The sequence below is a fragment of the Hyposmocoma kahamanoa genome, unplaced genomic scaffold, assembly GCF_003589595.1.
Source record: "Hyposmocoma kahamanoa isolate Upper Pololo Valley unplaced genomic scaffold, ASM358959v1 64, whole genome shotgun sequence".
Classification (NCBI taxonomy): Eukaryota; Metazoa; Arthropoda; class Insecta; order Lepidoptera; family Cosmopterigidae; genus Hyposmocoma; species Hyposmocoma kahamanoa.
Window position 1 is genome coordinate 7,625,614 of NW_020653852.1, and position 26,497 is coordinate 7,652,110.

Sequence of the window (26,497 nt, forward strand, 5' to 3'; positions counted from 1 at the left end):
CAGCTAGCATCGACTGCTTCAAGTGGCGATCACATAGTAAACTAGTCTTCTATGTACTGTCAAGAGCACATCAAGCTTGACAAGTCCGACATCCGTCTGTAACAATTCAGCCATACATTGACTGCCCTCTCGCTGCTACCTCCGTACGCGCTTTTCATTCCACGTCACGCGCGCATTTTCTCAGCTCCAAATTCGTTTGAGCAAAAGAAGTGCTTCTTCAAAATCCGTGTTGTTACTGATTTGAGTGACATTGACTTGTTGGCCAGTTGATACCAACTGCATGCTTATTCCTACATGTCAAGCACTTTAATATGCACAAAATTATATCATTCGTTTATAAATGAGGATCAGTCATGACTATTTCCACAAAAGGTGGGTAGCCTGTATTTTATTTGTATAGTTAGGTTTTTACACCAAGATATTACTACTAACAGAGACAATAAAACTAACAGGTACTGTAGAGCACAATTTATTGATCGTAAACAACGGACATCAGTCCTGTGCGAGGAACTCCCGCTCAAGCGCAGCACCCATGAGCCGCCAAGAACTGTCATCGTCGTCAGGAGGTTCGTCATCTGATGGAGGAGTGGATGGTCGCGGTCTCTTACGTCTGGGACCATCTGCATCTGCAATGTACAATATTTAGTTTAAACTAGTCTTAAATTACAGGGCTTATCAAAGGTGAAAAAATCTGGTATGACAGGGATTATAGTTGATTGTGTAGAAAAAGTAAATTCTGTGGTACTTCAAAGTGCTATAAAAATTTTGCAAACTTGCCTAGGTTTGTATCACTATCTTCTTCATCAAAACCTTGTGTTTCTTCTAATCTGTAACAGAAATATTTAGTAGAAAATATTGTCTACTTTCATATTTTTCAACAATGTAAAATGTTTAAATCATAAAGCAAATCTGAAACTCAATAATAAGTCAATAAAGCTAGCATTTTATTAGAATGCTTGACATGTACATTTTTTAACATATCCTTATAAATGCATTAGGAGCCCCTAATTTTAGTGCATGCCAACTAGCAATGGGAGCCATGTCCTCTTCCTAATTTGATCCTGAATCTGCCTTCCTTTCACATATTCATGCAGAGGGAGGCCAGGGCTAAATCATAAAAATATGATTTAAAAAAAAATATCCCACTTATAAAATTAGAATGATCCTTACCGATCTTGACTGTCTTCAACAGTAAGTAGCCTATCTTCCGGCGGGTTTTCTTCGTCGTCCAGGTCATCGCCTTGAGCTTTTGACTCTTCATCTGACGAACTTTCATCTGATTCGTTAAATATGTCCTCTACCTGAAAATATTATTACATTTATTCATTACTAAATCACACTGTTTTGTATTTAATCCTTCAACTAATGTAAAGGGTTTACAACCTTGTGCTGTGGTAGAATTGTGGCATAATTAAGCAATTATTACTAATTATGCTACTATTCCACCACAACACAATACTGGCTAGAGACATCACATGTCTTTGAAGAGTTACTGTGAACCTTTTTATATGTGCTTTCATCATCATCATCATCATCATCATCAAAGAGGTTTTTTTTTTTAAATAACGCACACATTCAACATAGCCCCGCACTAGGGAAACCCTGTGTCGCGGGTGCCATGGACACACACATAGACAACCACAAATTACACCCAAACTCACGAGAGAAATAAATGTAAGCCATACAAACATTTCTCCCGGCCCGGGAATCGAACCTGGGACCTCTGCGTGGCAGTCCGGCATGGTAACCGTTCGGCCACCGAGGCAGTTAAAAGAGGTAAAAGCTTTAAACAAGTTAAAAAAAAAAACTATTTCAGTTTTTCAGAATGCGAGGTTATTACATTTGATACGAAACAATGTACAACGAGATTCCAATGTGTGTGAGAATGCAATATACATATGTTACCTCTCGGTCCATATCAGCGATGTCGTCACTGGAGAAGGAGAGCAGAGGGTTAAGCGTGTCCATGAACCGGCCAGAAGGCGTGCGCTTGCGCAGCGCGGCGGCGGGAGGTGCGGGCGGTGGGCTGCTGCAGTGTGCCGGCGGCCGACGCGAGCTACTCTGTGGAGAGACCACGCTGATTATGGCAGTACACAAAATAGTAGCAGTCTCGACAACGAAACTGCGGTTGGTCAAACATTGCCTGGCTAATAAAGCAATAAGAATGTATGTCTTTCGTTTTTGTGGGTCCTACTATTTGTGGCCCATGGTTCCTCACCATGTAATGGCAGATGGGGCAACAATCACTAGTATAATAAATTGCATTATATTAGAAATTGAAATAATTGTAAAAATAATTATAATAATTATAATTGAAATCTTAAGTTGAAGATGAGGAATACGCTCCAATACCGCAACCATATCAATACTGAGTCTATTAAAGTATAAAAATTGTTAAGATTAATCATCGTCATTTCAGCCAAAGGTATAATGGACATTCGCACAGACCACCCTTAGAGATCACCCACATTGTAATATTTGTATGAAATTTCTATGATGGCATTAAAGTAAAAGTGGAATAAATTATATCATCTAAGGATTACTTTACCTGTCCCCCTCTTTGTAAGGGGTACAATCTCTCATCGACTCGCTCCCACCGCTCAGCACAGGTCCACAACCAGTCTGGCGTGACAACGTGCAGTTTGTTCTTTCCTTCGTTCATTTTTTTACTTATGTGGACTTTTGCTGTACCTGGAAAATTTTATTACACTTATTGTTCCAGATTATTATTTGTTTATTTATTACATTCAAAGCACTAAAAAACATTCCATGATAACATACACTTAACTAAGTTTTTCTGTACACCGCAAAAGATAGCACACACACATTATAAATACAACACTTCTTAAGTGGTACAACTTTGAATTAATAATAAAATATATCTGTCCAAATAAATATACTCTACATACACTGGCAGAAAACCACCAGTGATTTGAGTAGGTATGTGGGGTGTTACATAGAATCTTTACCTGATCTAACAGCTACCAAATGTGTAGTATTATCAGTGAAGTCCTGTGTGACTTCAGCACCTAGACTTCTAGCAACTAAGTACGCTCGCGACGTCTCCAGCCTTTGATGAGTAGGAACTAATCCACTGAAGACGAGACTTGTGCCTTCTAGAACTTTACCCTTCACTTCTGGTATCACTACTTTGAGATCTGGGATCTGTTTTCCGCCCATTTTATCGTAGAGATCGTAAAAATGACTGAAAGTTAAAGGCAATGTTTGAAAGAGATTTGTTAGTGAATAACGTTTTAAAAAAATGACATAAATTTTAATTCAAAATTTAGTTATCATTATTGTAAGTAGGATATGCAATTTCCTGTGTCCATTACCATGTATATATAAATATTGATACACATATATTCATGTTACAAGCAATAGGTTTACAGAAAACTGGTATGGTGGATATGATAATAGTACTAACTCATGTATCCTTTTAAGTATATCTTCCAAATAAATGAGGTAGTCGTCGGGATCTTCCACTTCGATCTGTCCGTCAGGGGTTTCCACCCATTTTGGCTCCATTACTTCTGGTCTATCTTCCACTTCAACTTCGTCAGCTGTAACAATAACTAGAAACAAGTTACTCAATTTCAATATTTTATCTTTGTATGTGATGTCAAATGCACGTGATTTAATATAATAATTATTTTTTTCAAAGTACATTCAGAGGCTTCTTAACTGCCTCCATACCCGAAGGGTTACCATACCGGTCTGCCATGCAGAGGTCATGGGTTCGATTCTCGGGCCGGGAACAATATTTGTATGGCCTACATTTATTTGTTTTGTGAGTTTGGGTGCAATTTGTGTCCATGGCACCCGCGATACAGAGCTTTCTAGTGCGGGGCTTTAAAAAAATGCTATAAAAATTGAAATTTGTCTAAATTGGTTTGGCTGTTTTCACCATTTTGGTATTTACCCAAATTCATTGCTGTTCTCTAAAGTTATTTGCTTGTCACACATAAACACCATCTTCTAAAACATAAACCTTTTAAATATAGCTAGCTGTCAGTTACCTTTTTCTCCACTGTCTTCAACAGTGTCCTCTTTATCTTTATTAAGAATTTTGCCATTATCTCCCTCACTTGTCTTATCATCCTCTGTGACCTTCACGTCTTTTTGTTCCTTTTGTTCAGGCTCAGGATCTAATGTAGGCATTTGGTGGATCTCTGGTATTTGAGCGCCGTTTTTGCCACTCGGTAGTTTGGGCTTTTCTTCAGCTGAAATTTTGAGAAGGTATTAAAGGCAATTAATTGAAAGTCTGCTGTTAGTTTTACGATAATGAAGAGAAAAAAGAACACTGTAACTTTTAGAAAAAATTTATATAATATATGCTATAAGTGTACATAGATAATCTAGCTTTAGTAAAACTATCAAATAAGAAAAGTTCCATTGATATGTAGTCCTCGTATCTGTCTTACTTTTTAGTCTTAAGAAAAGAAAGTCTTCAGAAGGGCATTTGTTTTATGGATTATTAGTGTAGTTACGTCAAGTTTTGTAAACGTAACTTGTATCTTAATCCAAAAGCAAAGTTTGATTTGTTGACAAAAGTGACAAGACCTCTAAGAAAGTTTCTGCATTCAAACAAGTGCAATTCCTATGGAGCAATTTTCTGATTATAATTTAAAAAGTAAATAAAATAAGTAATATAGCAATTATTTTGTATTTTATGAGCTACAATGGTATGCCATTCTCATTTCAGTCTTGTGTAAGGTTTATATATTATTAAAATATGTAAAAATTTTAATTTGTTTGTTAATTAGTAACTAAAAATTTAATTTTTAAAGGGCACAAGGGACAACACTAGTTAAAGAAAAAAAATACACGGCAGTTCACAAGATGTCACCGATTGTTTTATTTTTCCTTACACTTGGTAATTGTTTTATCCATGCTTGATACGGTACTGTTACTATTTTCAGTTATCTACATAATGTTGGTGATGTATAAACAAGTTTTTTACTTGTAACACAAACATTCTAAGGTAAAGAAGGAAAAATCTGCCTTACGGATGAGAAGTGTTACTTAGGCTTTCAGGTGTATTTTGCTTACCTCCAAAATTATAAACCTTATAATTTTAATTAACCCAAACCTTTACCTAAACCTTTTTAATTTTAACGTCATGTTTGCCTAAAAACATAGATCTTAAAGTGGATGAAACAACAATGACTCCCTTTTGGGCATGTGTGACACTAGGCTAATTAATAGTAACTTACGCAATAGCGGTGGCGCATTGATGTCGCCCGTTGATTGGAAGAAGGAATAAGGCCGCACATGGATAAGGTTCGACGCGTGCCTCCACACGTCCTCGCGATCGTCTATTATGCATACCATGTTGTCCCCACATGGAAATAGTGCTCTGAAAATTAACATTTACATATTGGATAATCAGAAGAATGCCATATAGAAGCGCAAGCACTTTGGTGTTGCGAATTTTATATGCAAAGCATTCCATACGATGTTATAATTTATTTATTATATTATATAATGGAAAAAGGCACAGCTTTGCGTACTTTACACAGCAGTTGTGCCTTTTTTCGTTCAGAGGGCAGAACACACTACACAAAGTCCCTCAACACCAAATTAATATCATTGTCAACCATGTACCAAAATCAAATCATAACTATAGATGTTGCATCATGGGATAATATAGTAGTACCAGTATCATCAGAAGTACTCTGTAATATTAATAATTACTATGTGAACATTCTTCAGAAGCAATACAAGCCGCAACATTATTGATAATGTTACCAGTGATAATTAAAATGCATGCCAAGGTTTATTAAAAGCACTATTGCTTGCCTAACTCAGTAAGACCAACCTCTGTCAATCTTGTGCAATAGTCTAAAAATTATTTTTTACATCGAAATTTCTAATAAGTAACAATATTACCAAATTCCATATTATTTTAAACTGACTTCAAAAAAAGGAGTAACTCCGGTATTCGTGAACCGATTTTCGTGTTTCTTTTTTTGTTGGAATGAGGTATCTCCATAGTGGTCCCACTTAATTTTGAAGAAAATCATTCACCTCTAAGGGTGGCACGGTCTGAGGCGGTTCACACATGAAGATTCATTTTTATAAATAGTGCCTAAATTTTATTATAAGCAGCAATTATTTTAATGGTTGATTTTGCTATTCGCCAATTCAAGGCGTTTTTCACTCTCAATATGCTTTGAGAAGTAAGAATCGTTTTTAATTATATTTTAGTGGCGAAGTAGGGGATGAATCCGGGTTTGCGCACTACCCGGCAACCGATTTCAATAAAACATGGTAATTATATGTAATTTCACATACTTTTGAGGTCAGTTTTTTAGTACTCTGTACTGAGATTATATGCATATATTTTCACCCACAATTTGGGGCAGAATTGGGTAAAAAACCCGGTTAAAATTCAGGCAGGTTGATTCAGTTTAAATTAACTCACTGCCCATCTCTGTTCATGGGTGATTTCAAATGTTAAATCTTGGTTTATAAATTTGTTTATATCAGGTAGGAAAAACCATATAACTCACTTTAAATTTGCAGCTTTTGTCCTCACATCAAAACATTCATCTCTAGACAGTATCCGATGTGAGAAATACTTTTTCTCTGGATCCAACAGCTCTGCAATAGCATGAGCATATTGTCTTGCACCAAAAGTACAGACATGTAGTTCATAATTCTTTGATGCTAATTCTAAGAATTCATGAGTACGAGGCCTTAAGCGTGTGTGACACCATCGTCCTGGGCTCCCTGGACATCGGAGGAAGAAGTGTAGAACATCCTGACAAAATAAAGTGTATATTTTAAATGAAGTGTCAATATTGCAAGGAGGTTACTACCTACCTAGTAATTATATCTTACTGGTAGACAATGACTCTGTTTATTAAGTAAAGAAAATTAAGGCGGAAAGATAGCAATTTATGTCTTCTAAGCAGGTATACCGTAGACAATGGTTAAAGTATTTATTAATATTCAACATTGACTTTTCTTTCTGAGCATGAAAACTGTAACTGCTATGCCAGTGTTTGATTTATGATTAGATGTGAACTTATTATGTTTGGATTATCTTAGTGACAGTTAATAATTAACAGTGAATGAAGAGTGTTACTCGCTGATTTGCTTGAATGTTTTCAGTTGTCTATTTGTGATTGACAAGCTGAGGTGGAAGGAGAGAAATTTTAATTTCTGCAATACCAAATACCCATCTTCCAACAACTCGCATTCATCAAACCAGGGTGGAAGGCAAGTCTTAATAAAATCAAGTGTAACTATTGTATATCCTGTGAATAACTCAGTAAATCAGGTTTTCCTTATGCCGTGTCCTCAGTGATGGATTGAGACATGAGTAATTTAATATAAATAGTTTGACTATAATTTCTTTCTCACCTTCAAATTTGAAGGTACATTGTCATTGGTGGTATGAACTAGGGTTTGGTCCAGATCCACAAGCAGTACCAGTTTTCTGTCCTTTAGTAGACGCTCAGCATCCTCTCGCCCCAATTTTTGAGCTAATTCTTCTGATACCTGGAAACAATTAAAATACAATTCTTTTATGTTTTGAATTATTTGTATTTTGAGCATCTCCACAAAGAAACAAAGTGTTTATATACATGGGACTTTGGATATTTTATAATGGAAATATGTTCTATTGTGAGTAAAACGTAAGTTACCTTCAGTTCAGGCACAGAATGGACCATAGGCACAATAGCTACATCCAGTTTAGCATTTTCATCTGTGCGGAGATCTGTCCCACACTCTGCACACATGTCTTTCATCACTGTTGGGTGCCGGCATTCTTCTAACACTGCTATCTCCGTGCTATGAACAAACTTATGTGTGAAATATAGATATTTTAATTTCTAACCTATAATGAACTTTATGCGAATGATAAACATTCTTTTAAACATTTTATATTATTTGTTTTCCATTATTGTTAATCTTTAGTCAGTAATATTGTTACAAATTACTGCAGAAAAAAAAACCACAGGTAAACTTTTTGGGCGGGAACTCGAATTGTAATTATTGTATGACAGAAGTCGCACTTTGCCGCGCAAACGAATCAACACCCTATCCATAACATAATAGCTGTCTAATTATCATTATCAGGAAATCCAGAGAATTTTCATGCTTTTAAATGAAAACATTTTAAGAAATCCTTGTAAAGTACTTTTAATTACCATAAATAAAGCGTGACGTCACTTACCCAGGTTCTACGACGTCTCCTTCCTTCACCTTGATGGTCGATACAGTACCAGCGCGTGCCGCTTTAAACTTCTTTATTTCATTACCATTGCCTGAAGAATCACTGTACAAAAATAATATTTGTCCCTGTGACACAAATGCACCTTGTTTTATTTTCCATTTGGCGAGTTTTAAAGGTTTTTCCGATGGAACAGAAATAGGCATAGTTTTGGCAGCCATCTTGGAAGGAAATTGCGCGTTATTTGTAAAACCACGTTCTCCCATTGGTCAAATGATCACACTTTTGGCGGTCCCTTAAAATCTACCAATGAAATAGCGCCTACTAAAAATCGATTTATTTAATGAAACTTAGCTTCCGGAATACAATGTCAAATATACGTCAAAACAATTTCGTTTCCATTTCGTTCAAAAACTCATTGGCCGCGTTGTGTTTTGAAAACGAATGAGCCAATCCAAAATTGTACGTACAGGGTCAAGAGCACGTCAAGCTTGACACGTAAGATTTGAATCCAACTGTGTCTTAGAGGATGGAAAAAAAATCTAAGGTGCCCGCTTACATTAGGAACGGTCCAAAGTACAAAGTGTCAAGCTTGACGTGCTATTGACTGTATGTACGTTTGACGATGGCAAACTTTGTTGCAAAAAATTTCAAGTAATTTGGAGATGCTTATTTAAAATTTTTCTTTGCGCGACGATTTCGCCAACGTCAGGGTTGAAAGATATCTAGTGCGGTGGTGAGGTAGATTGCCGGTTATTAAAATACTTATGCGGTTATTATGCACATTGACGGTTATAATTAGCATTTCATATTCCAATTTTGTGACATTTACTCACAGAATTAGAATTTACGTCAGATTCGGAATTCATTTCCACGAGTATAGAGTATTCATTTAAAAGTGTAGAAGAAGGTAGAAAGAGACAATTATTACTAAGAGTTCTCTAGAGTCTCTGTCTGGTTTAACTTTAAATTTTACGTTCCCAAAACGAACATGCATAAGAATCTAATCTAACCAAAGAGTAGAGCAGGGTTTTATCACTCAGTACTGAGAAAATGAGTACCTATGAGTTTACTGAAAGTCTTAGCAGTACAGTTCATTAGCAGCAGATGGCGTTATTTCATAGTAGTATTCTTCTTTTTTGTTAGAAAACTAGACTAAAACTCAATTTTTTTTCTTTTTCTGTATTCATCATATGTTACGTTAACTCAATTTTTTTCTTTTTCTGTATTCATCATTATGTTACGTTGTAATTATTAATTAATTTTGTAGTTGATTTCTTGTTCAATAATTTAGCGTTTACGTGTACGTAATACCTATAAACTAGAAAGATGGCGTGTACTGAAACGTAATGGCGGCCGCAAAATGTCAAGTTCGAAAAAGTTTGTTTTAGATTTTATATATTATAATAGGAGGAGACTTTAATATTAACGCAACACAACACTGTATAAATTATAAAAGACTAGTCAATGTGATGCTAGAACAATTTATTACAAATAGTTAATTATTTTTTAATTTATTAAGGCTTTGGCAAAGCCATCAGCCTAAACATGAAGTTTAAATATGTTTCTGTAAATATGGCCGTCACAAAGAGGACAGGCAATTTGAGGCGGCGGCGGCGTGCTTGGATTGACTCGGGATTCCTTAAAACGGGCCGATACGGGTATTTCAGTTCGAGATTCGTATAATTTCGCGTTTTAATCTTCGATTAAGGCACAATAGCAATATCCTATTCCACTTTAAACTAGATTTCACAAAATAATTGAAAGTCAAAATAAAAACGACACTTTTCCCTCCAAAAGGTCCAGAGCGAATCTAATGAAAATGAACGTGAACCATAGACAAATTGTTTTTTTTAAGGATCAAATTGAAGAGATCGCGTTCTATGGTTTTAAAAGTCAAATTTATAGAATGTATGAAAGTATACCCCCTGAGCCTAACTTTAAAAACAAATGGTGGATTTTAATAGTTACATTTCTTACACGAATTAATTTTTAGTTTATGTATATTACGTTGCGCGTTTCTTGATTATTTGTTATCATTAAGCTGATGGCTCTGAAGCCAATGCTTTATAAATAAATAAATAAGCCTAACTTTATCACTATTACTCTTTGCACTAGTCTATGCCTGGTAACGAACGTCAACGAGTTTCTTTGATTTATTGTTGTGAATTATTTTTGTTTTTTTTTTATTTGTGTTGTGTAGATTTCATGTAAATATCAAATACGTAATGAAAAATATGACGGAAGAAAATATAACTGTAAGCGACAATTCTGATTTGGAGGATGCAGGAAATCCCGAACTTCGTGGATACTTGAGCAAATGGACAAATTATATCCATGGGTGGCAAGACAGGTTTATTGTTTTGAAGGATTCTACACTTTCATACTACAAGAGTGAGTTGGAGAGCAATCTTGGATGTCGTGGTGCCCTATGCTTGAAGAAAGCCAAAGTCAAGGTGAGAACTCTAATATATTTTGTCAAGTCTTGTGATCGCGTCAAAGTCCAATAAAAAATTTACTTGCCCTTGTAGTCTACAGGTCTTCCTCATAAGAACAATATAGACACGGTTTTATTACCGTACTAATCGACCTTGAATAATAATAAATTGTCTGAATTGTAATTTTATTGATATCTATTCTGGTATGTAATTGCGATAGAATGTCATGATTAAGTATAGTCGGTGCCGATTTGCTGTCCTATTTAAGTATTTGTATTTTAAAGTCCTTTATATTTTAATGATATACTGAATAAGTTAGCTAAGTAACCAGTAAACAGTTTTTTTTGCCTAATTACCTTAATATATTTTAGCAGCCATATTTCCTTAAGAGTGAGTTACGTTACGCCAAATAATGATAAATTTTTATTTTCCACATTTGGCACACAATTGTTTTTTTTCACACTCACAAGGTGCACTAGGGAAACCCTGTATTATGGATGCCATGGACACATATATAGACAAACACAAATTACATCCAAACTCACAAGAGAAATAAATGTAGGCCATACAAATATTTCTCCTGGCCCGGGAATTGATCCTGGGACTTCTGGTTGGTAGTCCAGCATGGTAACTGTTTGGCCATGGAGGCAGTTCAATCTAAACAATTTTGCTCATTAATTAGATGCACTTTAGATGATGATCTACATCGTCACTTTTATTTACACGCAGGCGTGTAGCTTACCATCAGGCACACGACTTGTTCGTCCCGTTACTTAATGTCATAAAAAAAAAAAAAAAAAAAAAAAAAAAAATAGGCGCATTGACATCGAGTTGCGGACACCAGTCCATTACACCAAGTACCAAGTAGTTAAAAAGATGCCTACTAGTTATTTTTTTGTCATCTTGTTTGTGTGACACCTAGTCATTCAACATATTCCTGCTGGTGTATTCATTATGGTCATTGGGACCAGTTCACATAACATAAGTTTATAACACAATTGTTTATTTCAGCCTCACGAATTTGATGACTGCAGATTTGATGTCTCGGTCAATGACTGTGTGTGGTACCTCAGGGCATCAAACCCCGAAGAGAAACAGCAATGGATTGATGTTTTGGAATCGTTTAAAGTAAGTATCATTGCTGTGTATAATGTTCAATTAGTGGCTAGTAACAAATATTTCATCATTACATTACAGTACTAAGAAATGTCAATAAAGATAGGTAATGGCCTAATCAAATATTGATACAAGAAAATTGCCTACAGTTAGTTCTGTTGTTAAATTTATGTATGTATTTCAACAATTTATTGTGCATCAAAAACAAATTACAAATTTTTTAACAAAGGAATAGAACATTCTTGTACAAAGGCGAGCTTATCCCATAAAGCGATTTCTTCCAGCTAACCTTTAAATAATTGAGAGGAAAGTTGGCTCCGGAGTCGGCATTAAAATGTAATAAATCATGAAATTGAATGCTTACTCTGAATGAATACTCAATAATTAAAAAATAAATTTGTATGAAATAATTGTTTCATAAATAAAATGCCAATGTTAAGAAAAAACTTAATCAGGTATGGTATGACAGACCATGTAGATTAAATGTACTATTTCAAAATTTCTTCAATTAGACAAAGAGCCTGCTAAAAAAAATTAATAAAAATCTTACAACTGTAAATATATATAGTTAGGTAAAGATTTAATTTCTTTTGTTTTTGTTTTATGGCTCTATCACTATGTTACAAAAGTTTTTTTTGTAACTTATGTATATTAAAGGCAGTGTTTATATGATTAACACTTTGACAGAACTAACATTGATATACTCATACATACACGAAATGCCTTTCTATAAAAGTGTCTGTACTTAGATAGGTATTTATTTGAATTGTCATAAACTATAGCTATTTATAAAGTATGTACAATAACATTTTGAATGGATCATGGAGGAGAAGATCTTTTTAGTAATATTTTTACCGAACTGTTTTGGATTGCTTTTAGGTTGTAATAGAAATGTACGACGTAAGAGCTAAATTAATCTATGTCAATGAGTCACCTTTATCTGCAAGTTACATATATGTTTTTATTAGTACATTATTTGTTTTAAAGCCTTTAGCAGTCTGCGGCTAATGCTAAATACCGCGGAAAATCTCTATTAACGTGATCTTGTCAATCTAGAGGTTTTTTTAATCAAATATGGTAAAATTTAAAAAAAAACTGCTCAAAAATTCGTGGAATTACATTTGTTTGCCAAGTTTTATTGGAATCAGTTACCGGAAAGTCCGCGAAACCGGATTAATCCCCTAGTTTGGCACTCTTAGAGGTGGAATATTTTCTTCAAATTTAAATGGAACCAATATTGAGGTACCCTCTTTCCAACAAAAAAAGAATAATCAGAATCAGTTCACAAATTTTCGACAAGTTAGCGTAACATACATACAAAATAAGCTCAATTCGACTTATTTTGTACGTATGTTACCTCGTCCTTTTTTGAAGTCGGTTAAAAATAAAAAATGAATTAAATTTTTTAATTTAATTTGGGAATTAATTATTTTGGCAGTTTTTGAAATGTCCAGGCAAAAAAATTACAAGTTATTTATTTGGGTACTATTTTATTTGTCATGTAGTGATTAATTTTTGCATCAACCAAAATAAAGAAATGTTCGTTAATAGGAATGTTGTGTTATGGGGTTTTTGGGTATTTAAAGTAAACTTATCGCAACATAGACAGTAGCAGTAAGGCTCCTTGTGAATGAGTTCGTCCAGAGAAGTACTAAGTAAGTACTGCCATCTTACCTATATCTGCAGCCAAGCAGCAATGTAAGCATTACTGCATTTCCTTTTTGAAGGGCATGGGCGCGTTCCCATTACGTCGTAACGTTTTATTTATCGTTGGACGACTGTCGTGTATAGCCTGTTCCTATATCATAACTATCTGTCGTGACTGCGCCGTCGACGTTTATTTTATCGTCGAACGACTGTCGTGTATAGCTGTTCCCATTAGAATGGAATATAATTATTTTATTTCAGGCAGAAATTACCCATATAATTTGTTAGTAACACTTGGAATAGGTTAGTATACAAGAACACAACGACACAACATGACATAATATTTATATTATATATATTTAAAACAGATTTGATTTGCCCCACTCATTATTTTAGAATTGGACAATCAAATCTGCCTGCACCCTTTTTTAGGAAGCTGTAGTGGCTACTTCTGACACGAGTCATAAGCGATACTATTTTCTTCCGCAATGTCGCTTGGAAGCTGTCTACTTGCGCCTCCTTGAACAGCATCCTGAAAGCGTTATTATATTGAACGCGTAGGACTTTGTAAGCTTGTTTCGTATACTTAACCCATAGGCCGCTCGAGTAAAACGATTGGCTGTAAGCCTTGAATAAAGTAATTTTAACATCGATAGAGCATCTCGCGAACCTGCGGGGCAGCATATTGCATCTCACTGACAATGCCCTACGCTCCCTTTCTATATCTTGGTCGTACTTAATTTTTTTTACAACTTTTAGTACAACCCCGCCAAGAACGACTGGAGGTATGTAAGTTTGGTTTGCCCGAGAAAAATATATCAAAAAATAACCACCAGAATCTCACTGTAATCCAGTTTTTGTATTACCTATGACAATAAGCAATATTCTAGGAATTTCAAGCTACACTTCAAGATACGTGTTACAGGAAGCGATTTTGGGCACCACATCGCCTTAAGTTGTTCTTGATGATCTTGGCACCACTTTAGTTTAGCTTTAAAAACTCTTCTACTTTCGTTCATCAATTCAGAAATCCGACCACTTCCAGCATTAGATCGTGATGACAATTTATCCGTTCACGGCAGCCGCCTTGTCGTTTGCACGACAGAATAGTTTAAAGTTGCGATTATCTTTCGTCATATTTCTATCGTGACGTCGGACTACTGTCGTTGTAGCTCTTCCCATTGCCACGACATACAGTCTGTTGTCGTTACCCACAAACAAGTCGTGAACGGCAGTCAATTATGTTGTACTATGTGTGAATAACTTCATTTAAATATACAAGCCACGACACTTTAAACTGCACGACTATCTGTCGTCACGACATAATGGGGACATGCCCTGAGGGGGCTGTTGATATCAGGCACATGGGACTTGTCAACTTATGTCTCAGGGTGACGGGCACAGTGGCAGTGCTCCTCAGATCTTTGCAATTTAAAGCTCTGAGTGGCGCTGCAACTGTTACGGACGGGCGTGTAGCGTACCATCATCATCAGGCGCACGACTTGTTCGTCCCGTCACTTGATATTATAAAAAATAGACGTAGTACTGGATTATTTATTTATTTTATTTATTTAGTACAACGTAGCGTTATGTAGAACTTATGCTGTAGGTACAAATTATTGAATGTTTCCTTAATACATAAGTAGGTCCTTCTACTTAGGTGGCGTGATGTGATTGTAAAATTAATGAACCTTCGCTAAATCGTTATTTTTAACCGATGCAAAAATGCCTAAAGGATAAAGGATAAGGCGGACGGGAAGGCAGAGAGAGGACACTAAATTTATCGATGTATATTTTATGCTATTTCAATTGAAATAAGGAATACATTTCAATGCTTTGAGATTACATTGAAGGGCACGCTAGAGGATACTGCGGCGGCAGACCTCTTGCGACCACCGGCATGCGTCGGGATTCACTGGTATGCTCAGGAATCCTCCGGAGTGCGCCGAAGTCTGTCTGAATACGCCGGGGAATTTTCAACTGCGTAGTCGCTAGTGGCACGGAATTAAATCCGAGTGACGGTAGGCAATGTCGGCGGATACCGCAGCATTCCAGGTCTCTGCGGTGCACCGGCCGACACTCGCGGTATCGTAAGGAATATCCCATCAGTGTGCGCTGACGTGCATAAAATCCTTTTCGATGCTCTCCCCCGCCATCCGCGATGGGCCTTACTATCAACACGATCATGCCATCACTTCGGGGTTCAAAAGTTATCATAGTCATATATATATATATATATATATAGTATGATCAGTTGATGTCGTTACAAACTAGTGTTAAAAAAATTGCATGAAGACTATATTTAGACTGTAACTGTATAACGATTAGCTTTATTAGCATCCTATATATTTACTACTACTATCTTACTGTAAAGGGGCCCATTTAAAAATCGGTTACGTAGAAAAGAGACTTACATAGAAATGAAGATATAAATGTTAAAGCGAACAAATTATGGCCCTGATATCAGTAGGCACGTTACTAATTGTCAATTATCAGTATATGAGTCATCACATCACTAAGATATAAATTTGTAGTTGGTTTTGTAATATGGGCTAATTTGACTGACAATATTATTAATGTTTGCGTTCGATGTTTCTTCATCTATAAAGATCTTCAAATTAAAGAAATTAATTCTTAACTTGTCACTATAAGACTGACATTCCATTGGCAAATAAAAAAAATATTATTTTTGTCTTTGAAGGCTATCACAGGTTCCATAACTTGGATTTTCCAAAAATAAAAATATTTATAAAGATCGCTCTAAACGGTAATAGCTCTGTGCGTTGGCAAGATTTGTTTCTGGTAAATTTATTATATTTTGTAAAAAGTCAGGTTGTTCGTATTTTGCAAATAACCCTGTATGTATAAATAAAATCTAGATTTTCGCAACTTTTTCTTATCTCATCAAAATTTTACAAGCATACAATCTTTTTTAGTGAGTAGGTACATGTAATGATAAATACTGCATTAAAATAAAAATATTCAAATGTTTTTCTCACGTTAGAGTTTGGCTGACGCTTCTACTTGACTCATAAGATATTTGCCTAGCAAAGTATTTTTTTGTTTACAAAGTTAAAGTCAAATAATCATTTATTCCATAGGTAAAATTTTACTTGAAAACGTCATTTTTTTAAGCTACAGCTCGTTCACTACGCTGACCTATGAGAAGAACGAGCAAGAAACTCTAGGGATTGCTCTTTTCAAATAAACTTAAATGCTATGGAATACACTTTGAATTGTGTATGAATAATTATGTAGAATCTAGACTCTTGTTGTATTTTCCATACTTATTTATCTAAAACATACTCTTCAATTTTGTAATATGACTTTAATGTAAGTTTTAAACTTAGGAAATGATAATCTTAATATATTCTCCGGAATCTTATTGTAAAAACCTATACAGTTCCCCATAAAAGAATCGTTTACCTTAGTTAACCGAAATCGTGGTACCATGAGTTTGGACTTAGTTCTAAGGTTAATATTATGAATATCTTCTTTCTTAATGAAATTATGTATATTTTTACGGGCATAAAAAATATTTGAGTAAATGTACTGCGACGCCACAGTCACGATACCAGTCTTACTAAGCGAAGGTAAAATAATTCGAGGAAATAATGAAGCTAGATAGCTAATACATTATTACGTATGTGCGATATTAAGGGTTAGATAAAACTTTGATATCGCAATGAGTGGCCGAGTCTGAGTCATAAGTCCTTAGCGCCGTGTGTTTACAAAGGATTTGTCTTATCACATTTTTTTATAATATCAAGTGACGGGACGAACAAGTCGTGTGCTTGATGGTAAGCTACACGCCAGTTCATAACAGTTGCACTGCCACTGCGCCCGTCACCCTGAGACGTAAGTTGACAAGTTTCATGTGCCTGTAATATCACCAGCACCCTTACACTTCAAAACCGAAACACAGTAGTGCTGACTTTACTACTTGGCGGCAGAAATAGGTAAAGTGGCAGTACTTTCCTGGACGAACTCTTTATTATTGCCATTAAGACATCACCTGATGATAGTTATCAATTTGTTTAATAGACTAAGAGATCGTTCTACTGCCTAAATCTCTTAATAACTCGTTATCAGAGATCAGAATAGGCAGCGTATCTAAACTCTGAGTAATACACATATTATGCAGAAAAATCAAATATTTAAATGAATGATAATATAATGATAATATGGATATTCCAAAACTTTTCTTCTAAATACAAAAGTAATTGCTAGTTACACATCAAAAATGTGGAACAATACGGGATTTTATTTAGGAATGTTATTATATTACATGTGACTATCGTCAATGAACACAAATTTCCAGACATTTATCTCCGACGGAGTTTACAATTCGTGTCACAATTTCACTGTGTATTTAAGAAATCTTCACCTAACTTGTTTACTGACGCTAGCTGACCGCACAACATTCCGTACATACCTTCATCAAGTACATACGTAATCAATACAAACGCGTGCTTATAATTACATGCATAGCTACTATAATACCCTAACCTCTTCAGTATTCTTCGTATGATCTATGGACAGAAGGGAAATTGACAAGTGAATCGTTTTTTTTTGTTTCGTTATTTAAACATGTGTATACTGAAACAGACGCGAATACATTGATCACATACTTAAATGCAAACTATAATAGTATTCCCAATTCGCAAATCTAGAACAAATACATACCTAACGGCCGTTAGAAGCATTCCCCAATGGATTGTATGCATTGCGCGTTTCCATAAGTATGCGTAGATTGTGCACCGATCGTAAATTCGTCAGCGGCGGCGCCTGATGGTTCTTGCGACCGGCAGCGGCTGCGTGATCGGCTTGGCACACATTTTTCAGATGTTTAAAAACACATTAGAGCATTATTTAATTTTAAATCAAACTTATTTTACCTTTTACTTCAACGAGTATGTAGGTAGTTATTGTTACTAAATCAACGTACGGAATGTTTGTAAAAAAATGTAAACAATTTTAATCTAGTAGCCACGGAAATATTGTACTGAAATATAGTAAATAATTAACAAAGAAGCTACTAATAACTATAATTTTTCGTTGAAAAATCCGCTTTATAAACAAACTTTTGATGGACACAAACCGGATCCATCCCCTAATTCCCCTCAATAGAGGTGGAATATTCAAATTTGAATGGGACCTCTACCGAGGTTGAGGTCGCTTTTCAATAAAAAAGGAATCATGGAAATGGGTTTACAAATTTCGGAGCAATCGCGTAACATACACAAAATTACAACATTTAAAAAAAAACCGATCTCAAAACTACGTGGGATTACATCTATTTGCCAAGTTTTATTGAAATTGGTTACCGGAGAGTGCGTTAAACCGATTTCATCCCCTAGTGACAGCCTTACAGGTGGAATATTTTCTTCAAATTGAAATGGGACCAACACTGGGGGACCTTTCCAACAAAAAAGAATCATCAAAATCGGTTCACAAATGCCGGAGTAATTGCGTAACATACGTACAAAAAAAACAGGAAGTGCAGGCTAATTGACAACCTCCTCCTTTTTTTGGAAATCGGTTAAAAAATCCAGTCGAATTGAGAACCTCCTCTTTTTTGAAGTCGGTTAAAAAGATACGTAATTGGCCACACACCTCTTGGAGCCAATTTGAGACTTAATGGACTGGGTATTTGTTATGATTTTAGACTATGAAAATGTGAATGATGGGAATCCTTCACGAGGCTGTTATTTTATATTCAAGTGACGATTGACGTAAAGTGTTTTTTTGGGAAACTGACAAAACAAATTTATAAAAAAATAACGTACGTGGACACCAGCCATATTATGATAATTCGCTAATGCCAAGTATGACGAAATTCTATTCGATATGTTCATGTTGTTTCGTTTATATTCGCACATATTGAGTGACGGAATTGCAAGAAATCTCATGAAATAATTCCGCTATCCCCTTTCCATCATCGGGGACTAGACGTAGTCCAAACCTTGTACGTTCACACGAAGCGTTATGCTTGTACATTTATATGGCGCACTGCATTGGAGTGCAATTCCCTGCCGAAGATTTGTTCCCTGAACGATAGCGTAAGCCCGAGTTATGGAACTTGGTTCTTTTTATGGTGAGGGTGAATACTTGGTACTTGGTACTTAGTGCAACGGGCTGGTATCCGTGAGGTGAATATGAATTATATGTATAGGTGTGCATGCTCGCATGTCGACCTCATTGTCACTTTTCATGTGGTGAGATGGAGGTCAAATGCGCACTTATTTTATTCATAAAAAAACAGCACTAATTGAATGGCAGAGCCTGCAAAATTCCTAAAATTGTTAAGCTGAAAAATAGATTTTGGCGAAATCTTAAAAAGGCCAATATGCGGAAAAAAGAAAATAAGTCAAAGTCAAGGTCAAAGTCAAAATATGTTTATTTCGGAGGCAAACAAATTACGCATGAAATCGTCAATTAATTACATGTTACTTAAACTAAAAAACTTATGTCTATAAACATATTACTGATAATTAATAATTACAAACCAAAACAAAATAATATAGTCATAAAAATTTTTCTTCGTTAAGAAACATTTGTTGATACTGTTTAATATTATAAAATGGTTTTTGTTCAAAGAAAGTCTTTATTTTATTTTTAAATTCAGGAAATGGCAAATCAATTATTGATAGAGGCAATTTATTATACATTTTAGTTTTGTTGTACAGGCCGTTCTTTCTTGTTTTCATTAATCTAGTTGACGGTAGTGCTAGTCTTTCTTTATTTCGTAGATTGCGATCATGGATGTCACTATTTTTTATCAATTTCCCTTCTTCTCTACTCTTGTGAACTTCTAGTAAACTTTTATAAATATATAAAGAAATCACTGTCATTATTTTATTTTTTACAAAATATGGTTTCGCTGACTCACGTTTACGTAGACCATTTATTATTCTAATTGATCTCTTTTGACTGATTAGTACAGATTTTATGTCATTTGCGTTACCCCATACAGTAATTGCATAACTTAAAAGTGAATGGACATATGCAAAGTAGACATTAATTAATGTTTTTTTATCGACTAAGGGTTTTAATTTCATTAATACATAGTTCGCGTGAGATACTTTATTATTAAGTTTGTTTATGTGAGAGGCATGACTCAGAGTGTTATCGACAGTATAGCCCAGAAAGACGGTTTCTTGACAACTTGTTCCACAATCTTTATTTTTCTTTGTACTGTAATTTACAACTTTTGTTTTTTCTTTATTTAAAATAATACCATTGGCACAAAACCAAGACTCCAAACTATTTATGATTTCGTTAATCTTGTGCTGTACTGTTATCAGACTTCTATCGCTCACTCCGACATGAGTATCGTCTGCAAATAAATTAATGAAGCTCCAATCTGGTAAGGCGTGCGGTAAATCATTTACATAAACCAAAAATAGTACCGGGCCAAGAATCGAACCCTGTGGGACGCCTATACTGCTGCAGCCGGGTGAGCAGCTTGTTCCTGCTATGGTTACAATTTGTGATCTATTTGAAAGATATGACTTGATTATATTTAGTTCAGTTCCAGAGAAACCGTAGAATTCCAATTTATTGAGCAGTATGTCGTATCTCAAACAATCGAAAGCCTTCGATAAATCACAGAATACGCTTGCGCTCTTCTGAGACCTGTCCAAGGCCTCCAGTACATAATAAATTACGTTTCTAATAGCCATTTCTGTAGATTTTTCTTTTCTGAAACCAAATTGTGCTAGCGTGAATAAATTATTTGTTTCGAAATAAGATACAATTTGATCTTTTAAAGTCGCTTCTAAAATTTTCGATAAGACGGGTAGAACACAAATAGGCCTATAATTGTTAATCATCAATCTATCACCATTTTTATAAAGAGGAACCACACGCCCTATTTTGAGCATATCTGGAAAAACACCTTCGGTAATACAAGAATTTAGAACTGTACAAATTAAGCTCAATAAATCGTCATTCCCCAAAACTATCTTTTTAATTATATGTGTAGACATGTCATATACATCTTTTGTGTACTTGTCATTTAATTTAATTATAATTCGTCTAATGTCATTTGTGTCCATTGTTGAAAATGAAATTTTTGTGTTTGTTTTAGTAACATTACGCAAATAATTATCACATTTCGTTAAATCAATATTTAAATGACTACTCAGTCTGTGCGCTATGTTTAAGAAAAAGCTATTAAATAATTCAGCAATCTTTTTTGGGTCATTTATAATAGTACCTTCTTCATTCTTTATTTCGTCTATCACTTGTAATGTAGTTCTCTTTTTATTTACTTGTTCATTTATTATTTTCCAACTTTCTCGTATTTTATTTTTGGCTTTATGTATACGGTGTGAGTAATTAACTTTTATAGCGGTTGTTAACACTTTTCTAAGAATCTTTCTATACTTTTTTATTTTTCTTTCTCTATTCTCACATGGCGCAAAATCCTGAAGAATTTCCATTTTCGATAACGTATCTTTAGAAGTATGTATTCCCTTAGTATTTAATTTTTGTTTCTTTTTGCGTACAGTTAATCTTTTAATAGGGAACGCAATATTATAGCAAAATAATATTGCTTCAGACAATATCTTAATTTTTTTATTACAATCAATATTTAAGTAAATATTGTATTTTACAGATTCCAGTTCCTTTTTAAATAAGTAGTGAAAATAATTACAGTTTTGTTCCGAAAATAATCTTCCATATTTGATATTGTCTTTTTTTTTCAATTTTTGTTTAACTATATCATATATTAACAAAATAGAATTGTGATCCGATAATTTTCTGAGAACTTTACCTTCACAGTTGACATCAGAATTTACTATAAAGTTATCTAAGCATGTTGCACTTTTCCCTTTAGTTCTAGTGGGCTCACGAATGACATAATTACAGTTAAAGCTTTTTAAAGTCGTATTTAATCTTTGGATTTCTTTTTTCAGTATTAATACATTTAAATTAAAATCACCTGCTATTATAATGTTTTTCCTTTCTCTATTCACTATGTGTAATATTTTGGATAGTATGTCAAAAAATATATCAAAGTCACGACCCGGTCTGTACAAACAAACTATAACAATTTTTGATGGTTTTAACTCTATTGCAGATATTTCACAGTTCATTTCAAAAGTCAATCTATTTAGATCATTACGTACTTTGTAGTCTGTATTCTTTTTGACAAATATAGCGGTTCCTCCATGGTTGAACAATTTACGGTTATAAAAACTAGCTAATTCATAATTTTCAATTATCATGACATCCAGATGTGCATCTTTCGTCCACGTCTCTGTGACACAAACTACATCAGAATCCGTGTCATTACACAGAAGTTCTAATTCTAAATATTTATTTCCTATACTACACAAATTAGCATGCAGCACCTTTATTTTATCCCGGGGTTCTCGGGACTTGCTTGAAAATTTAAAGCACTATTGCTTGAATTTTCTTCACATTTTATGAAAGTTAGAGATGATGTGCATTTAAAGTTTATTATACTGCTATGTATCGTATGATGACATATTTTTTTACTCCTTTTGAATCCATTATTTAGTTCTACATACATCACCTTTTCGGAGGTTGTTGCTAGTTGTGAGAATTTATGATTTAATACAGAATTACAATAGTTGTCTAATATGGTGCTACATAATATTATTTTAAATTTACGTTCTTTGTTGCTTACTATTTTTCCTATTTGTTTAACATAAGACAGTGTATTGTATGTATTTACTTTGCTTATAAATATAATAACCGTGTCTCGCGAATCCAGAGATTTTACTATATTATCAAAACCTTCTAAAATTTTGTCACACGTCGCTCCCGGTTTACAAATGTTTGTAACATTTGCGTTACTATTTTTTATATTTTGTTGAAGACATGAACCCAGTCCAACTCCATAATCATCAGAAAAAATTATTATATTTTGCTCCTTATGTGGTCTTTTAAGCGGTTCCTTTTGTTTCTTAATTTCTTCGCCATTATTTCCTTTCTCTGGCATTGTATTACCTATTATATCACTCTGGTCGCATGTTATTAATTTCTTGAAGTCATTGGTTGAAATTTCGTACTGTAGTTTTTTATTCTGCTTCTGTAGCTTGGTAACTTGTTTTTTAAGGTTTTTTATGCTACCCTGTCCCTTCCTAATTTGCTTCAACGTTCTTCTGTGAATGTTCTTAGATTTAAGTTGAAGTTTATTAGTTAAAATTGTCCTTTTCGATTGTTCTGTTCTACCCATAGTTGAAGCAGTCAATTCTATTGTACCACTCGAGGTTTGAACCTGCTTTTGCTCCAGATTTTGTTCCAGCTTTTGCTCTTTCTCCAGAAGTGAAACTTGAGTCCTAGCTTCGCTCAATTCCATATCCAGGTGCACTAATGTTGCTTCAAAAACAACAGAGCGCTCCGTGAACTCGGCTGCTTGGCGCTGAAGTTGGTCGCGTTGTTCCACTACGTCCAAGTACCGGGTCGCGTTGTTCCACTACGTCCAAGTACCGGATGTGTAACTCCGCCAACTCATTTTTTAGGGCAGTATGTCTTTCCACCACTGTCTTAATCTTTCGCTCGCTGTCCTCGCGTTCCTCAAGGAGCTGACCGCATAGTGTTTTGGCATTTTTAAGTTCTTCTAGCGCAAGACTCAGTTTGTTTTCCAGGTCAGCTTTAATTTTGGTATTACGTAACATCATGGTTACAAGGACAGATTAATAAGAAGAAAAAAGGAAAAAAAAAAAAAAAGTAATTTATTTATCACTGAGATTCGAACTCACAACTTCGAATCAACAGTCCATACTGGTGACCGCAGAGCCAAATGGTTTGTAATTAGTGTTCGCAAAATTGTTCATCACTTCGTAGATTTATTTTTTTTTATGTTGACGCTAAATAGGCGGGTATTTACTTGTCAAAGTTCACTTAAAACCGCTATCAATGTTCACTTACATACTTTATCTTATTTAAAAACAACTTTAAATATAGTATTTACTTTCGTTGTACACACTAATGTTTATAACTATGTTTGTTTATCATTTTAAAATGTATATTGTTGTTATAGATTAGTTCTTAACAGGTTTAAATGTCCTCTTAGTAATAAGTTATTGTTCTCGGTCAATTTTAGAAAAAATCTCGTAAATACGATTTGGATATAGTCACAAACACCCACACAGAATATTTATTAAGTATGTTTTATGATTTTTGCACTTTTAAACTTCTATTACTTTATTACAATTTTTAGAATTTAAAACAATAAAGAGCCGATGTTTACGGTATCGCGTACTAGTGGCGCCTATAAAATTCGAATTACTATTTTTTTTTTTCGAAGTTCGTTGTTTTATTAGAGGGTGTGGTATGGTCCTTTGTACTAGGTATTTGTTCTTGATTTAGTACAAAATTAAAAAAAAATGTAGTGCAATGGTCTAGAGTGGGACTCAAACCATTTTATCAATATCCTGCTACACTGGGTCAATTGTCTTTCGTTCATTCGTTGCGTTCCCATTAGTTGCATTGTCTAAATCGGATGGAAATATTGCGAATTTATTTAATTTGTTACTACCGCAACTCGCCTGAATGGAACAAGTGAGAATAGAGAATAAAAGCGCAGTAGTTCCAACTTGAAACTAGGCAATGGAGCAAAGTAAACAAATTTACTTGCTTCTTTACTCTCAGCAGTTACATAATATCGCCCGTGTTTTGTAGAAAAGGCGAAAGCGCCATTTCGAAAAATTTTGCAGGGGTGCATGTTTTAGGTTTAACGGCTGTTCTAAAATATTGACGTCTGGTTTTAAAATTCAATTTTGGTTTTCAATAAGTTTATGTTTTAAAATTGAATTTAAAACAGGACGTAAATATTGTAAATCAGTCGTCAAAAACTAAAACATGCTCCCCAGAAAAGAATTCGAAATGGTGCTTTCGCCTTTTCTTCAAAACACCGACGATACTTACAAACATTATTAGGCGCGATCTTGGCAATCTTCTCTTGCGTCTCTTACATTCGTCAATCTTTTCATTCTTCTTACAACGCACTCCAGCCTTTTTAAGACTTTGGCTTTGTATATCTTTAGCCTTTTTATCATCCGCTTCAGTTTCTCAACCTAATATTTACATTCCATACGAGCTGGAGTTTAATTATTGACTATGAATCATCTTTTGTTTTCTAGGTGGAGTCAGGGTACGGGACAAGCTCGGACAGCAGTTCTAATGGAGGTGGTCTTCGTAGACATGGTTCAGTTACTTCACTCCAGTCTACTGGGTCACATGGTTAGTATATTGTATTATACTGTAAAAAACTATAACATTATTATTGATAAAAAGATCGAATATAAAGAAAAAATTTGTCTGCTGCCATGCCGGGGTAATTTATCTTTGTGTTCGATCTTTGTATAATTAATAGTAACAAACTAGAGGAGTATTTTCACAATAAGTATATGGAAATCATGGTACTAAAACATCGTGATATTCAACAAATAAATAAAACTATCGTATATTACTATAATTATCATGTTGGGTAGGCCGGTTGACTAATTTGAGATCTACAACCGAACAGAGTAATAACTGAACTACTGGCGCGTGAATGCGGTTCTCTTTCGAGTAACCGGTGGCCGAACAACCGCATTTACGCGCTTTTCACCTTTAGTACTTTGACATGTTTTACTCGTCATACAATTATTCGGAAATTATAGAGGCCACTGCCTATTTCTATAGCAAACCACTTCTGCTGTGTTCCGGATTTTAGATCTTATATTCCACGAACAGCATCTCATTTGGGATATTAAGAACACATCCACTTTTTGGGAGTCTTGTCTACTGGTTAAAAAAAAACCATGTGGTGGAGTACGTCAACAATCAACCCTATGCGCCTACCAAAATAGTATTTTTCGGAATGTACAGGTTATAGTCTGTCTTTTTTGAAGACGGGGTAAACTAACAGTTCATTGCGCAAGAGTGTTGCCCGCTTACAAGCAGCTATTGGTTGCAGTCGATAAATATTCTATCGACTATCGACTGAACGTTGGTCACGTTTATGCAATAAATAAAGAGCCGAACTTGTTTCATTTGAATCATCGTCAGCCCATTATTCGTCCAACGGGCTGGTGCTGGGCACAGGTGCATTTGATTATCTATATTGAATTAATATGAATAATTTTTA

At 34.7% G+C, this 26,497-nt stretch overlaps 2 protein-coding genes and 1 non-coding gene across 5 annotated transcripts in view; 1 reads left to right on the forward strand and 2 right to left on the reverse strand.

Annotated features, from left to right (window-relative positions):
• Window positions 1–439: 439 nt before the first annotated feature.
• Window positions 440–8,421, reverse strand: LOC113230722 (RNA polymerase II subunit A C-terminal domain phosphatase). Of its 2 annotated transcripts, none has more exons than XM_026464787.1 (13): window positions 8,189–8,421; window positions 7,656–7,803; window positions 7,372–7,509; window positions 6,516–6,766; window positions 5,217–5,359; window positions 4,020–4,223; window positions 3,428–3,563; window positions 2,970–3,205; window positions 2,549–2,691; window positions 1,906–2,061; window positions 1,171–1,301; window positions 778–827; window positions 440–626 (listed from the first exon to the last, which is right to left on the reverse strand). In XM_026464787.1, exons 1-13 carry the CDS (start codon window positions 8,404–8,406, stop codon window positions 493–495), a joined length of 2,088 nt encoding a protein of 695 aa, XP_026320572.1. In that variant the 5' UTR covers window positions 8,407–8,421; the 3' UTR covers window positions 440–492. The 2 variants fall into 2 exon arrangements, with proteins under 2 accessions (XP_026320572.1, XP_026320571.1); XM_026464786.1 differs by having other exon boundaries at window positions 3,428–3,575.
• On the reverse strand, window positions 4,399–4,527 carry LOC113231165. The gene has a single exon (XR_003310540.1).
• Window positions 8,422–10,324: 1,903 nt separating the features above from the next.
• Window positions 10,325–26,497, forward strand: part of LOC113230646 (collagen type IV alpha-3-binding protein) — a 68,119-nt gene continuing 51,946 nt past the window's right edge. Inside the window, exons 1-3 of one of the 2 annotated variants that reach the window (XM_026464652.1) lie at window positions 10,325–10,641; window positions 11,635–11,751; window positions 25,509–25,608. In XM_026464652.1, the coding sequence (XP_026320437.1) occupies window positions 10,414–10,641; window positions 11,635–11,751; window positions 25,509–25,608 (445 nt within the window). In that variant the 5' untranslated portion in view covers window positions 10,325–10,413. The remainder of the gene's footprint in view (window positions 10,642–11,634; window positions 11,752–25,508; window positions 25,609–26,497) is intronic. The other variant, XM_026464651.1, reaches the window with a different exon arrangement.

Excerpts from the sequence above, each read along its gene's own strand:
- LOC113230722 (XM_026464786.1), bottom strand. The coding sequence starts at position 8,406 with ATGGCTGCCAAAACTATGCCTATTTCTGTTCCATCGGAAAAACCTTTA. Across the intron at positions 4,224-5,216 it reads CAATGCGCCACCGCTATTGC|CTGAAGAAAAGCCCAAACTA; the intron begins GTAAGTTACTAT and ends TCAAAATTTCAG. Across the intron at positions 3,576-4,019 it reads TGAAGACAGTGGAGAAAAAG|TTATTGTTACAGCTGACGAA; the intron begins GTAACTGACAGC and ends ACTTGTTTCTAG.